Source organism: Pseudopodoces humilis, chromosome 1, assembly GCF_049639895.1.
Source record: "Pseudopodoces humilis isolate 2021_Gansu_Grassland_sample_001 chromosome 1, ASM4963989v1, whole genome shotgun sequence".
NCBI lineage: Eukaryota > Metazoa > Chordata > Aves > Passeriformes > Paridae > Pseudopodoces > Pseudopodoces humilis.
In genome coordinates, this window is record NC_142200.1 from 3,739,778 (window position 1) to 3,751,471 (window position 11,694).

General features: G+C 42.4%; 1 protein-coding gene across 1 annotated transcript in view; it reads right to left on the reverse strand.

Annotated features, from left to right (window-relative positions):
* The window catches only part of DENND3 (DENN domain containing 3), a 31,685-nt gene extending 28,161 nt beyond the window's left edge, over window positions 1–3,524 (reverse strand). Inside the window, exon 1 of the mRNA XM_005517375.3 lies at window positions 3,374–3,524. Coding sequence (XP_005517432.1) covers window positions 3,374–3,457 — 84 coding nt within the window. The 5' untranslated portion in view covers window positions 3,458–3,524. The remainder of the gene's footprint in view (window positions 1–3,373) is intronic.
* Window positions 3,525–11,694: the final 8,170 nt, after the last annotated feature.

Here is an 11,694-nt window from a genome sequence, read left to right on the forward strand (position 1 = left end):
AGGTTGTAGTAATAGGACAAAAGGGAAAGGTTTTAAACCAATAGAGGGCAGGTGTAGAATAGATATTAGGAAGAAATTCTTTATTGTGAGAGTGGTGAGGCACTGGAATAGGATGCCCAGAGAAGCTGTGGATGTTCCATCTCTGTAAGTGTCCAAAGCCAGGCCGGATGGAGCTCTGAGCAATCTGCTTTAGTGGAAGGTGTTCCTGCCTCAATGGCAGGGGTGTTGGAACTGGGTGATCTTTAAGGTCCCTTACAACCCAAACAATGGTAGGATATATCTGCAGATTCTTGTGCAATTCTTTGCTCAAACTAATGATAAGGTGGAGATTAGGTCTGGTTGCACTGGGTTTCATCCAGTCAAGTTTCAGAAGTCCCTTTGGAAGGAGACTCTCCCTCCCTTATGCCTCAGCCCTCAGCGCAGCTTCTTCTGGTCTCACTCTTGTTTGCCAGCAGCTCTCCAGTATAAAGATACCCAAATGTGAGACAGTATTCCAGATATGAATTCAAGGGTTTTGAGTAATAACAATAACAGTAATAATCCTTTCCCTTTGCCTGTGAGCCACAGTCCTGATGATGCAGGCCATTTCACAGTCACTTTTCAAACAATCACACAACAGCTTGGGTTGGGATGGACCTTAAATTATTTTCTCGCTTGAATCCTCCTGCCACGGCAGAGGCATCTTCCACTAGACTGAGCCACCCAAAGCCCCACCCAATTTGACCTTGAACACTTCCAGGGATGGTGCATCCACAACTTGCCTGAGCAACCTGTGCCAGTGCCTCACTACCTTCACAGTAAAATTCTCCCTAATATCTAATCTAACCTTGCCCTCTGTCACTTGAAGTCGTTCTCCCCTGTTCCATCAGTCCATGCCCTTGTCAAAAGTCTCTCTCCAGCTCTCTTGGAGCCCTTTCAGGTACTGAAAGTTCACAATAAGGTGACCCCAGAGCCTTCTCTTTTCCAGGCCAAACAGCCTCAAGTCTCTCAGCCTTTCCTCATATGAGAGGTGCCCCTCTAATAATCTTTGTGGCCCTCCTCTGGACCCAACCCCAAGAGCTCCATGTCTGTCCTGTGCTTAGGACCCCAGAGCTTGATGAGCACTCCAGGTAGAGCACAGGGGCTGAATCTCCTCCCTCACCTGCTGCCCACACTGCTTTGGATGCAGCCCAGGAAATGTTTGACTTTCTGGGCTGCAAGTGCACATGGCCAGGGCATCTCCAACGTCTCATCCACCAGCACTCCCAAGTCCTTCTTGGCAGGGCTCCCTGCATAACCTAATTTGTACCAACAGTAGGGACTGCCCTGACTCAGCACCTTGCACTTGGCTTTGATTCCCAGAGTTCTCATGGATTCCCTTCTAGAGCTTTTCCAGGCGCTTTTCACTGCAACAAGCACACACTGCTGACTGATGCTCAATCTGATCACACATCATTTCTTTCAGGCACCTTGGCAGCCAGGGAGGCATTATAGAAGCAGGAAAATTTGTTTTGGTGGTTATGTCTGCATCAGCAGGGCCACAAAGCATGAGACAAGCTCTCTATCACTGACTGCGGTGGGCAGATACAGAACCCACCAACGGAATCTGTTGAAGATCTGAGTGAGACACGTCACGGACAGCTTGCACATGCCAAACCAAAACCCAACTTTATAGCTATAGATAACTTAGGGAAAAGAAGCATCACTTCTGTACGTTTCATTCTTACAAAACACACACTTCCAGTGCTAAGAAAGAAATCTCTAGCTGAAAATAGCAGCCTTTGATCTTTTCACATTTAAATCTCAGAGTGACAATTTTCTTGGCAATAAGGATATGCAATGGATGTCAGCCCAGAAACTTCTGTTTCAGGAGCTTCAATGGAAAACTGCTTTTTTTTTTCTGGAGTCTGACAACAGGTCATTCATATAAAACCTTTCTTACTTTGGGGGTGGTTTATATCATAGTCTCATTGACTACATTTGCTTTATCACTCCATGCTTCAGTATAGTTAAGAATGCACCAACACACTGTGAAGACCACGATTTGAAGCACTGTCAGGATTTTTACCCACTGTTTAATCTGTAAATATCATCAGAGATCCACTACCTTCATTTGAAATGTCACCTTCTCTCAGTATTTTCTTTCTACAGTCACTAAAATTAGCCATAAAAACATATTCCACTCTCCTCATGTAGATAGTGCTGCAGAAGGAAAAGGAAGTGGAGTAAATCTGCAGCTTGCCCTAAGATAGTGACTGAAATCCCCATGGTGCAACAGCTTGCAGGGACTTTACTGAAGTTCATACTGACAAAAGAAAGGACTACTTTCTTTTCTGATACCTTTTTGTATCTTGAGCAAAGGAACAATTCAGAACCTGCAGTGTGATCCGAATATCATAATAGAATGGCTTCTGCTTTCTATAGCCGATTCCTTATTTGTTGTTCCACAGGTTTTGTTTCAGAAAGTAGTGAGAACAAACTAAGCAAATTGAATAAGGGTGGGAATAAGGGAATGAATAAGAAATTCCCCTTCCTTTGGGTTCACTTCTCACACTTCTGATAAAACACCATGTACACACTGATTTCAAAAGTCTGGTACTGACATTTAGGAACTGTTTTCCCATTCTGAAGGTACACATGAATGAGATCCTGGAATGTGAACCTCTGCTTGGCTGTTATCACTTAAGAAGCTGACATCAGCAAAAGCCGTCTCCTGAGTGAGTGAACAAGCAACAAACCCAACAAAGACTTCTTTATCTAATGCTATTAGAGCGCAATCAAATTCAAGTTCAAGCAGAGCAATTGAGATCCCGGAGCTGTCTGGGGTTTTTTTTGCACGTGCTGGTACCACAGCTCTTCCCACTGCGGGGCAGCTCGAAGGTATGGAACAAACCCATCTGCACACTTGAACCAAGCAGAACCAGGAGGAGGGCTGTCATTGTGAGCCCACGTGAGAATAATTATAAACAAATTATAAACCACATATTCAAAGTAGTAACCGACCCATAAGCTCCTGCCTTATCCAAGTGGTTCAGGTTACGCCAAACTCAGAGCACTTGAGCTCACGGGGATTTAGATGTCGTGTTTTCCTGAGGATACAAGTTACCAGCCTTTATTCTTTTGCTTTTCTCTCCAGCGGAAGACAAGACGTGGAGTAACACAAGGTAAAGAACGCATCGTTAAGCATTTTGCTGTTCCTGCTTTTATAAACCTATAGTGAGTTCTCCATCTAAACTCAGCTTTGGAAAAGTGCAGCTACCTCACACCGCTACCAAATTCACCCTGCTTTGCTGACGTTCGCCTGTCAAAACAACTTTATGTTGGGATATTTCAGCTCCACGCGCTGACAAACCCAGCCCCACGCACTGGCACCACCCGCCCGAACCCCGCTCACCTGGAGCAGCGCCCGCACCCGCTCCGTGGGCGCACCGACCAGCAGACAGATCTCCAGCAGGCCCGAGGGCAGCACGTCCTCCATGGCACAGCCGGGACAGGGCGGCTCCTTCCCTGCAGGCAGCGGCTCCTTCCCTCGGGACAGCGGCGCCTTCCCGCCCTCAGCGCCGCCGGGGCCCTCCCCGCGGCCTGGGGAGGAGCGCCCGATGCCGCACACAGGAACCCTCCCCGCCCGTCACGACTGTGCGCATTTTGATTGGCTATTGTCCCTGTCACTCTAAGGAGCTGCGGCCAATCAAAACGGCGAATGGCGTGGTGGGCCGGTCGGAGGAGGGGCTTTGGGGTAAGAGCGCTGAGGTGACGAGAGGCTGGGAACGGAGGTCTTCCGGTCTGAGGTCTCAGGACTGAGGGGTGAAAGAGAAGAGGTGGGAGCTGAAGGGCTGGGGTTTGAGAGTTGGAAGGAGGAGGTGCTGGAGGACGATGGGCTCAGGGTTGAGGGACTGAGAGCTAAGGGGTTTAGTGGCTCAGGACTGAAGGCTGAGGGACTGAGGGCTTAGGGTATGCAGGGCTGAGGGTGCAGGGCTGAGCGGCTGAGATACCACTGGCTCCGTTAAAAACTAGTGATGGGGTTTGTGATTTACAGCCACGTGTTTTCCATGTTGGCATAACCAGAGACTATAACATTTGCTAGTTTTAAGCAACAAGGTGAGGACCTAATTCAAACAAGAGGAGTCCCCGAGTGTTGCTCCCCTGGAAATGTTCAAGACCAGGCTGGATGGGGTTCTGAGCAGCCTGGCCTAGTGGACGGTGTCCCTGCCCGTAGCAGGGACTTGCAAGTAGATGATCTTTAAGTTCTCTTCCAAGCCAAAGCATTCCGTGATTCTTTCCTCACCTCGTTTCACTGTCTCACCAGATCAGCCCCTGGGAAAGACACTTCCCGACTCAAGGTCGAGTTAATTTTTCTCCACGGGCTGTTTGCCCACAGGGGCTGAGGTGCCTCAGGGCTGCCTGTCACCCTGTCAGACGTGGGTGATGTCATGGTCAATGGCTTGTCAAGCACAGCCATTCCCTGATTTTTGCTGCAGTGACTCAGCAGGACTGTGTCATTTCAGCAAGACTGTGTCACTGCCACTGCACGGGAGTTTTCTATTGACGTTACCACGGGACACAGTTTCAATAGACTGTAAGCACGGAGCTGGTGCATGCTGTGTGGTGTTTCCCCTCTGGACCAGCAGAGGCACAGCACAGGGAACTCCGAGGCTTTTTCTTGAGTTGCTTAATCTAAATACACCATGAGTCACTCCGTATGTATTGACTCTGTGCAGATCTTCACTGAGAGAATGTAATTCCTCCTGGACCGGAGCATAAAGTACCCGAAACTAGAGATTGGTTTCTCTGAAACTGGAGGTATGAGATAAAGTTTCAACACAACCACAAACATTTTTTTTTGTGGACTAGTGTTCAGGTATTTTAAATGCAAAAACATTCCCAGTCTAAATGGTTCAGGGATTTCATGAACTTCTTGACAGTTCAGGGGTCAAAACATGTTTCCTCAATAAGTATGAAGAACAAGGTGATTTTATTATTTTGTGGGGGTTTTATTACCTAAATTTTTGTGGTGTTAAAGCTCAGGATTCTATGGTCTCTGGTTGTCTCAAGTTTTGAGGAAGACACACATCCAGGATACAGGAAACTCTGCATATAGCACTGACTAAAAGAAGAAAATTCTTGAAAACCTGGAAGTTTCAGGCATCCCTTTTCCAATTTTGTAGAAGAAGATACAAGGCTCAAAGATTTATATTCATTAACTCTGAGGTCATAAGGGATAGTTAAAATGATCTTGTTTAGCTGTATGGCCCAGGTCACATAATCAGAGTGAGTCCTCTATTAATGCTGTAACTTCTGGCTGAGGCCATGCAATGGGAATTGGTAGCTGTCACTGTTAAATGTTGGGCATCTCATTTTTAGTTTCACTTTTTAGTTTAGCTCTTTGTCACTGCATCATATTATATTGGCTGTTGCTTGAACTGACCTTTTACTGTGAAAAGACTTCTTTCTGCAGAGTTCAAGGTTATTAATATCTATTTCTAAAAGATTATACAACTCATATTTTTAAAACTCCTTTCGTGATCACTTGTGTGCATCTTTTCTTAAAAATTTTAAAATTTTCCAGTACTATTTTTGAATTAGGAGCACCAAAACCAAAGCTGTATTATTGCTGAATGCTCAGTGGTAAATCACATTGCTGTTTCTGACTGATATCCCCACCTAATTAAAACATAGACAGACAGATACATGAATCATTCAGAAAGGGTGTAGTGTTTAATTAGTTATCCACTGCAACACAGTACAGTTTTCTTAGGGTTGTTACTTCCAACATGACAATCCTACATCTTACATTGCTTGACCTATGACTGTGACCAAGCATTTGACCATATTATAAGAAAATTACAAATGAACCAAGGCTATTAGGTAATTCAGGTCACCCATAGGTAATTAATCTGTATCATGATTATCTTCTGATTTCTCTGATATCTGCAATGATAAATACTGGATGTTTCTTGTTCATAATTAATGTAGCCCTCAAAGCAAAGATACGGTGAAGTTATTATCAAAACAGAACTCCAAGATGAAAGGTACTAATGTTAATCTGGTAAAATCTCAAGAACCCTGGAAGCAGGAAACCTGCTCTATGGGGTCACTGGTAAGAGACAAAAATCATTCACATAGAGAAGAATTCCTCTGTGCTAAAAGAGATTTTAAGAGATAAAAGAGTTGAGTAATTTTCTTCCTAAGAAAAATTGTCAACTGAGGAAGAAATGCCAGCTTTTAATATGTGTTTTCTTTTTTTAAGATCACAAATACAGTACTTTTTTGTTTATTTGTTTGTTAACTCTCTGAGGTGGTACTGGGCTGCTGAATGCAGAAAAAACTGCTGTTCTTGATATGTCTTCAACATGGTAAAGGCTTTATCAGACCTATAGGACCATGTCTGAATAATTAAAGATTCTCTTGGCATCGATTCTAATTTACTTTCCAAATAGAGTGTTTCTGTTTTAGCCAGAATGTGTCTGTTAAGGGGAAAAAATAATTTCACCTGTTGTGTTTCTTTGATGTGATCTTGCTTATAAAATAACTGGGTGACTTGTTGAGTTCTAGACACCTACACTGCAAGCACCTCAGTCCTGAGGGATGTGGGCCAGATGAAAAGTCAGGACTCTGAATTTCAGGAGAGCAAATTTTCTGCTCTATAAGGAATTAGTGAATGGCACCCCCTGGGAAACTGCTCTCAAGGAACTGAAAAGAGCTTGCAGCTCTCTGAGAACAAAATTCTTTGAGTGCAAAAGCGTTTAATTCCCATGTGTAAGAAATGAAGCAAGGAGAGCAGGAGAATGGCTTGGGTCAGTCAGGACCTCCTGATCCACCTGAAGCGTAAAAAGGAAATGCACAAGCAGTAGAACAAGAGACAGGTATCCTGGGAAGAATATAGTGACACTTCCCAGATGCGTGGAGATTGGATCAGGAAACTAAAGGCACAACTGAAGCTGAATTTGTCAAGGGATTTTACAGGTATGTTGGTCAAAAGTTGAAGATTAAAGAAAGAGTCCACATCTCCCCTGGCGCACTGGCATCCTGCAGAGTCTCACCATGATGGGTATAAGGTCTGCAAGAATTTTCATTTTGGAACTGAATACAGACATCATTCGTGTTCTGCAGGTTTATTGATAGTTAAATCCCTTTCTTGGACTTAAGCTTGTGTCACAGCAGTATCTGTAGGTGAGAACTGAAACTCAGACCACTGCTACCTTCCACTGCCTGGCTCACAGGAAGATACACTGTCCAGAGAGGTGATGGTTGCCCCACCCATGGAAATATTCAGGTCAGGCTGGACAGGGCTCTGGGCAACCTGATCTAGCTGAAGATGTCCCTGATCATTGCAGGGGGATTGGACTTGGTGACCTTTAAAGGTCACTTCCAACCCAGACTATTCCACGATTCTGATTTCAGTGTCTATGCTAAGCATGACTGCATAAATAAGAAATCTTTATTCTGTCCCATAAGAACTATGTGCCCTAACCAAAAACAGGACACACAGCTTGACCTGTGCTGCTCTAATACATATCAGACAACTGTTTGCAGTCTGGAACTCCATTTAAAAACATCACCTCTCAGGATTTTAAACTCCTTATCTCTAAATACAGTCCTTATGTTCTTATCATCAAGGTCATTCATAGGGTGAGGGATTTATTTTGAACACAACTCAGGAAGTCAGGTTGACATATTCCCTCCAAAGTTAGCATTTCTCATTTTATATTCCTTCTTCCAGAATAATGTAGCAGGAGACTTCTGGGAATCTGCAGAGAAAGATCTTTACTGGCAGACCTAACATTTCTTTCATTCAGGACAGTTCACTTTCTAAATTTACACTGAAATTAGCAACCAAGCAACTACTGACTATGCAAATCAAATCAGCATTTTCAAATTAGGGCCCTGCTCAGACTTAAAATTCCTCTCTCAGTGCCTCAGAGACTTATTGTCATTCTTAATAATGCTACAAAAACCTACTGTGAGAATTCTTTATTGTTGCAGGTGTTGTCCAACTGAATGCAACTTTGGCCTCAAAATTATTCTGTAAGAGATCACAGATTGTGTATAAACATGCCAGAGGTGAATGAGGACGGTTCCAAGATCTCTGCACCTATTAACAGTTTCATTTGCATCTTCTTTCTTTGTTACTTGGCTTGTCTGGTTTGTGCTGTCACCATTTATGGTATTACAGGATACAAATTTTCTGCAACATTGACTGTCATTTGTCATGCATCTCTTTAAGAGTACATGGATGTGTTTCACTGGCATTACAGAAAAATGCCAGCATAGAACAGGTTTTACAACTTGTCAACATGTGAGATTTTTGATCTCAGCTTGAACCTGCCCATGTACTGGAGAAGTCACCTACTGCCCCCTATTTCCTCAGCTCTTGACCTATGGAAATGTACCCCCAATTCAACCTTTTGTAGGGAAAAACACCCCTTAAAGCCCAGATCCCTCTGATTTATCCATATGTACCGAAGGATTTTGTCATGTTTCTCTGTCACCTCTGAAAAAGGCAGAGCATGTACTAAAATCAGGCAGCAGAGGCCTGGAGCTGTGCTGTCTCCATCCTCAGAGGTTTTCAAGAAGAGACCGAGAAAAGCTGTGTGCAAACTGGCCTGACTTGACAGCTGACCCTGCTTCGTGCAGGAGGTTGGACTACAGATCTCCTGAGGTTCTCTCTGACATGGATGATTCTGCCATTCTCAGGGGCTCTTTGTACTAACACAGCAGGAGGGCTAAAAAATTGTGTATGAAGAAAACAAGATGTTAGAATTACAGCAAACAAAATAGGGAAAATCCTCAGCCAGTTGTACAGTCAATGACCTTTCAAATGAACACAGTTTTTCTGTGATGGGATAACTGAGTCCCAAGGAAACAGCTTTGGGTGTCAATGCAGCACTTATTTCTCATCACCTCTATATTTCTGATAAGGATGCTGGCAGTAGTTTTATTTTTTAAAGAAAAAAAAAAAAATGAAAGTCCTAGGAGGGGAAAAAAGGAGATTAGCTTTATCACAGCCCCCGCATCTAGGGAGATGTAGCAACACAGAGCTGTCAGGCCTTGGCAAAGAACCAGACTAATGTGAGTGCTCTGAATATTGCAAACACTTTGCATTGTAGATACTGTGAGATATTCCCGAGGCTACAGAAGAGCTTATTCCTGAATCTCATCACTCCCAGGGGCAGTTTTAGCAGTGTTTTATTTATGTGGGATGCATAACATGTCCCTCAAGTATGACTGGCTTAATATGACATTTATTATACTTCCAGTTCTTTACCATCTGGCACAATCTAGGGCAGCCAAGGAGATTTTGCAGCTGCTTTTTATAGTAGCATTAAAATTTCATAACATTTGTTCTTTTACAGCATTGCTGTTAGAGAAATGCAGACTCAGAATTCCTGAATTGGTGGGATAAGGGAGAGAAGAGGTCAATTAGTGCACAAAGATTGTCAATCAGATACAGAAAATAAAATTTCAGATAGACCAGGTTTTGTGTAATAGCTTTTTGTATACATCACTGCAAGAAACCTTAAAATACATCAGCATAGATATAAGCATTCATAAGTATGAACTGCTTTTTGCTTTTTTTCATTTAATAAAGTATACTTGCTTTTTCTATCTGGAATCTGGGGAATCTCTTGGGATACTCCACTGTGTTCAGAAAAGATCTATCAGCAGTTTCATAGCTCAACAAAACCACTGTATAGTAAACTTCACCCTTAATTAATTTTAGTTTAGCTCAATGCATATTAAAAACCAAACACTTTACCTCTTGATTTTTTTGTAGCAGCCCTGACATTGCACTCATTATGAAAAAACAGCATATGTAAACAAAATTACCTTTGTTATATAAGAAACAATCTTCTCTAAGCTGGTGAACTGTTTATATATGAAAAGGTTTTTAATTTTTAAGTATTCACATAACAAGGCTGTTGAAGATTAATCCAGGCTTGGATCCAACCAGAATAGCTATCTTATTTTCCATGTAAAATAACCAGCTTCCAAGTGACTTCTGCTTATCTCCAGATAAAAAATGCTTTAAGAACCACAAAAAGACAGCACAGACCAAGTATCCTTAGAGCAGCCTAATACAGAGAATTCACAGGTATTAGCCAGTGTGGCTGTGGCTAATGTGAGACCATCCTAATTTGTCAGGATTCCATGCTGCCGCTCCTCATTGCTACAGTGCTGCATTATGGAGCAAAACCTCATGAAAATCTTTTGTAAGCACAGAAGGGACAGAACAATCTGACATCATTGTATCCAAAGCTAGGAAGATGTGGGCTAGACAGATAGACCACAAGGTGGTTGAAAACCATCAGTTTCAAAGGGTTGGGGTGAACAGCTTGAAATCTGACAGCTGAGTGAATGGCATTCTTCAGTGTTTGAAACAGGGTTAAAAATACTTGGCATCTTCACCATGGATATGGACCATGGGGTGAAAGATGTCCTCAGCAAACTGTAGATGCCACTGTGGTTGAAGGCTGAAGGGCAGAGCAGCCATAAGAGAAGGCTAAGGAGAATCCAAGTGCAATTCTCCTGAAGAGGGGTCACAAAGAGGACCAACACAAACTCAGAGGCACACAGTGGGAGCACAAGAGACAACAGCCGAAAGTTGCAGCAAGGGAATTTTGATTGAATACAAGGAAAAAAAGTTTTCACCATGAGGATGATTAAGCATTTCAACAGGTTCTCTTTCTTTAGAGATTTTTGAACCTTGGCTGGATGAGAAGTGGAGCAACCAGATCTAACTTTGAAGTTGCTGCTTTGAGCAGAATTGGATTAGAGACCTCCAAAGGTCCCTTCTAAAAAACATTTGTCTTAGATTCTATGATTAAGATTTAACAGTGCAGCAGACAGAGAACAAACTTCAACTATTTGCATGGCTAAACATATTTACCAATACACTTTTAGGTGTATTGGTATAGCACTATGAAAGGAGTGTATTTAAATATTTCCTGACATATCAAATATAGTAATTAGGCATGTGTTGCTGTGTCATGTATGACTGAAACTGGGCAGAACATAACCTCATAAATAATTAACTCCTGGTTAATCACATGTCAACTTCTACAGTGAGAGCAAGGAGGATTCTGCACCACTGACTTTATAGAGAAAAGGGAATTTGTACAAACACTACCCAGTAGTCTGTGCTTGTTTTCTATGTTGCACTTATAATGTTAAAAAAAAAACCCAAATTTTGGGTTGGATACCTTAACTGACAATGTGTCCTCACTGTCTTATTTTCTGTGGTTCTTCTTTATTCCTCCATAATGGCTATTTCAGTTTTCTGTAGAGCATCCAGTTAGTTGGAGAACAGAGAGAATATCTCACTTACCAGGATGAATTATTCATCAAAAATATTTTAAGAAATAATTTTTAGAGCAATTAAGTCTTCTTTTTCTGGCGTAGTTGCATCTAATCTTATTTTCCTTGTTTCAATTTATTGTTCTTTGGTGGTTTTGGAGAATTTTTCAGAGTTGATTCACCTATAATCTTCTGTAAGAGAAACCCACTAAAATACAACATTTTACACGAGGAAGTAACATAACCTGACATAAATGGAAATGACTGAAAATTATAAAAGTGGGTTCATGTTCCACAAAGATTAACCTTATGTTCAATTTTAAAGTGTCAGAAAGAGCAAACCATTAGTGTCATCTGGCCTTCCTAGTGCAGGATAATTCTCCTTCTGGGTGGCTCTTAGTTTTCTGTATTTGCAGAGCA